The sequence below is a fragment of the Geotrypetes seraphini genome, chromosome 7 (genome assembly GCF_902459505.1).
Source record: "Geotrypetes seraphini chromosome 7, aGeoSer1.1, whole genome shotgun sequence".
Taxonomy (NCBI): Eukaryota; Metazoa; Chordata; class Amphibia; order Gymnophiona; family Dermophiidae; genus Geotrypetes; species Geotrypetes seraphini.
In genome coordinates this window covers 7,578,939-7,583,147 of record NC_047090.1, presented here as the reverse complement: position 1 = coordinate 7,583,147, position 4,209 = coordinate 7,578,939, and the positions used below count along the sequence as shown (strand labels likewise).

The window sequence follows — 4,209 nt, the reverse complement described above, 5'->3', positions numbered from 1 at the left end:
GACTTCTGCCGCCGCACCACAGCGGCTCTCGGCTTTCTGCTGAGCTTGCTTATGCCGCGCTCCTGATGCCGCTATAGAGGAGGGGAGGGGAGGGGAGGGGGGTCCTCCCTGTGCCGCAGTTACTGGAGGGCAGCTTTTGCTCGCTTCCCCCTTCCGATTGCAGTTCCAGTCGAGCTGGTCCAGGCTGCGTTCAAGGAGAAGCCGCCTTTGTCCCGATCTCTGATTTTGCGGGCATTTTCCTCCTGGATCAGAATTGCTCGGAACGCAGCCCATGAATATTTCAGCAGATCCGAGCTGTAAAAGGAGCTCCATATTCCAGCTCGCAGGATGCTGCAAGGCTTGACGCATTCCCTCACTGCTGGCGCTCTAGAGAGGTTTGGGACCCCAATGCCCAGGTAAGGACAGCACTTGCACCCCACCGGATTGACCATACAGGGGGGTTGGGGGGGAGAAGTTGTCACTGGGCAGCTACCGAGAAGTCCTGCAATTCCATGGATTTGCCAAGTGGCAACTGAGGACAGCAACTTGCAGAGGGGAGAACCTGCTGAGCTGAGTTGTCCCAAGAGACTGGAATCTTTTGCACTTTTGTCCTGCAGCATCTCTATTCCCCCCCCCCCCCCCAGCCCGAGCAGAAGGGGTGGCAGAACAGGAGAGGAAGGCAGCGCTGGCAATTTTGCTGAGCTGGCAAGAGACTGCGTCCCGGTTTTTTGGAGGCTCTGCGAGACAGCGGCGATGGTCGAGTCAGCGAGAAAGGCAGGCTTGCGCTAAAAGCCCCGAGAAAGGGCCAGGGGTGGGGACCTGTGCTGGAGATGCTGGGGGGGGCCGTGAAGGGGCCAAGCGCACGTCCGAAGCGGAGCGGCCAGCGGTCCACAGAGGAGAGGCCAAGCGAAGGCTCGAGCCCCCGGTTGCCTTCGGGGAGATGACGGTCATGGCGGGAGAAAACACGGATGAGACCTCGGCGCTGCCCGGCCACCCCCAGGACAGCTACCACCCTGACCACGAGGACCACGAGTGCTGCGAGAGGGTGGTCATCAACGTGGCCGGCCTGCGCTTCGAGACCCAGCTCAAGACTCTGGCCCAGTTCCCCCACACCCTGCTGGGCAACCCCAAGAAGAGGATGCGCTACTTCGACCCCCTGAGGAACGAGTACTTCTTCGACCGCAACCGGCCCAGCTTCGACGCCATATTGTACTACTACCAGTCCGGGGGCCGGCTCCGCAGACCGGTCAACGTGCCCCTGGACATGTTCTCGGAGGAGATCAAGTTCTACGAGCTCGGAGAAGAAGCCATGGAGAAGTTCCGGGAGGACGAGGGCTTCATCCGGGAGGAGGAGCGCAAGTTGCCCGACAACGACTTCCAGCGCCAGCTGTGGCTCCTCTTCGAATACCCCGAGAGCTCGGGCCCGGCCCGGATCATCGCCATCGTCTCGGTCATGGTCATCCTCATCTCCATCGTCATCTTCTGCCTGGAGACCCTGCCCGACCTGAAGGAGGACCGCATCTTCACCGTCCGCCGGACGGACAACACCACAGCGCTCATGAAGGCCAACATCTTCACCGACCCCTTCTTTGTGGTGGAGACCTTGTGCATCATCTGGTTCTCCTTCGAGCTGGTCATCAGGTTCTTCTCCTGCCCCAGCAAGCCGGTGTTCTTCAAGAACATCATGAACTTCATCGACATCGTGGCCATCATCCCCTACTTCATCACCCTGGGCACCGAGATGGCCGAGCAAAAGGGGACCCAAAAGGGCGAGCAGGCCACCTCTTTGGCCATCCTGAGGGTCATCAGACTGGTAAGAGTCTTTAGAATCTTCAAGCTGTCCAGACACTCTAAGGGCCTCCAGATCTTGGGCCAGACCCTCAAGGCTAGCATGAGGGAGCTAGGCTTACTGATCTTTTTCCTCTTCATCGGGGTCATCCTGTTCTCCAGCGCAGTGTATTTTGCTGAGGCTGAAGAACCCGATTCTCACTTCCCGAGCATCCCCGATGCTTTCTGGTGGGCGGTGGTGTCTATGACCACCGTGGGCTATGGTGACATGTACCCTGTGACAATTGGAGGCAAAATCGTGGGCTCCTTATGTGCCATCGCCGGTGTGCTCACAATTGCCCTGCCAGTACCTGTCATCGTATCCAACTTCAACTACTTCTACCACCGGGAAACTGAAGGGGAAGAGCAGGCTCAATTGCTCAATGTGGCACCCCCAAACTCTGACAGTAACCTGAGCCGCCGTAGCTCGTCCACCATCAGCAAATCCGAGTACATGGAGATCGAAGAAGATATGAATAATAGCGTAGATAATTATAGAGAATCCAATCTCAGAACTGGCAATTTCACCCTGGCCAACCAGAACTGTGTTAACAAAACCAAGCTGCTGACAGATGTATAAACCCCCCCTTCCCCTCCCCTCCCTTAGATCTTGCAGGTTGGGGGGGACTTAAGTGACAGTCTCAAACGATAGCTTTTGGATGCTTCACTCACCTTCACAATGCGTTGTGGCATTGCGACTCTTTGGTTTTTTTGGCGCAGCGATCACCGAGTTTTCAGGAGGATCCGCGACAGAGAAATGATTTGCCATTTGTTTTTTAAAAATGATTTTTTTTTTTTTTAAATTATGATGATTATTGATACAACGAGACATAACCGACCTAGTTCAATAGTTGAATGGGAATCTGTATGCTTGTTTACCCATTTGAGTTTAAACGAAACGCACTAAAAACGAATCCGCCTGGATCCCGGCAAACGGCTAAGTGAACTGCACTTATTACAAGTCCAGGAAAGAGCTGAAGCGATCGACCGAAGCCTGTTGTTTTTTTTGGGGGGAAAGACTGTGCAGTTGCAGATCCAGAAAGCACCTTACGAACAAACACGTGACAGGTTTTGTACCCCCCGCCCCCCCTTAGAGGAACTACTGTGAAAAATAAATAGTAGATACTAACTTAAAATACCCATTAGCTAAAACCAGAAATAAGGGATAACTTGTCTGCAATGCTGCTAGATTCTCAAATGCAGATGATATTTCAACATGCATTTTTTTTGGGTTCTAAAACTGAATGCATCTCTCCGTTGCAAGATAGCACAATAGAATTTAACGATGAGCATGTTTTTTTGACATTATCTTTGTTTTATAAACGGCATGCCTGAAATGTTACCTCAGACAATAGGGGATAAGCTTTTGTTTGAACTAACCCCCCCCCCCCTCTCCCTCTGAAATGAGTCCCCTTTTTAATTTGCTGTCACCAAAAGTGCATTCCTTAATTTCTGAACTATTTCATCAGTAACTTTTCAAGTACTGTATTTAAGTACATATGTTAAGTCAAACAGGAACAATAACTTGGCCAGAAAGCATGTTAAAAAAAAAAAAAATAGCATTATTGCCTATTTGACTAAGGTGTAATCCGAAGTAATTAATGCATGATTTCAGTATTAAAGTTTTGATTGGATTGAGGTCCTGGAAGAGTTGAAGAGAATTTCCTGCGTTTCTCAGGGAAATGTGGGGCTTCTGTCCAGTCAGTGTTTAGAGAGTTACCTATTTGGCCCCTTTAGGGGCAAATTAAAAAGCAAAATTATGTGTAGTAACACCTAAGAAACAGTGTATACCTTATAACTGACAAAGTACAGACGCATGCCTTTTGGTGCATTCTTAGAATGTAAACAAACGTATGTATTCTTATGCATCCAAAAATTCCATCCAGTTTCCTTTGCAATCATTCCCTCTGAGGCCTGTAGACTTTTTATATCCACCCCCTTCCCCCAATAGAACTCACTGAAGAACTGAACAGGTTGATTTAGACTAGAGATGCTTGTGCCTTTATCCTTTACTGAATCTTTGAAAGTGCCTCTGTGAACACATATGAAATCTGAAAATCAAAGCAAAGGGGAGGAGGGACGCCTTTACTTTGTCACAGTGAAGGAATGCACGTTACTTGAAGGCCATCAGGCCCTGGGGATATCACCATCAGCTTCAGCTGCAATGCTTCCCCAGAGAAAGGCTGCACCCTCACATAGACTATGCTTTTATTTCTATTTGGCAGCTTCAAGGCTCTGTTGCAAAGCCATATCCTTCAAAAAATTTATTTTTGGGAGGCAAGAGAGCCCAAGTGAGCCAGTTTCAGGCCCCCGAACTGCTGAATTCTGAGATCCAAAAGGAACCGCCGGTGATAAGGAAATTGTCCCGGAGTCCATCCCACAGGGAGTCTCAAGCCTGCTCAA

General features: G+C 50.6%; 1 protein-coding gene across 1 annotated transcript; it reads left to right on the top strand.

Moving 5' to 3' along the window:
- The first annotated feature begins 919 nt into the window (after window positions 1-919).
- Window positions 920-2,386, top strand: LOC117364063 (potassium voltage-gated channel subfamily A member 1). The gene has a single exon (XM_033952851.1). It carries the CDS (start codon window positions 920-922, stop codon window positions 2,384-2,386), a length of 1,467 nt encoding a protein of 488 aa, XP_033808742.1.
- Window positions 2,387-4,209: the final 1,823 nt, after the last annotated feature.

Coding starts and splice junctions, on each gene's coding strand:
- LOC117364063 (XM_033952851.1), top strand. CDS start 920: ATGACGGTCATGGCGGGAGAAAACACGGATGAGACCTCGGCGCTGCCC.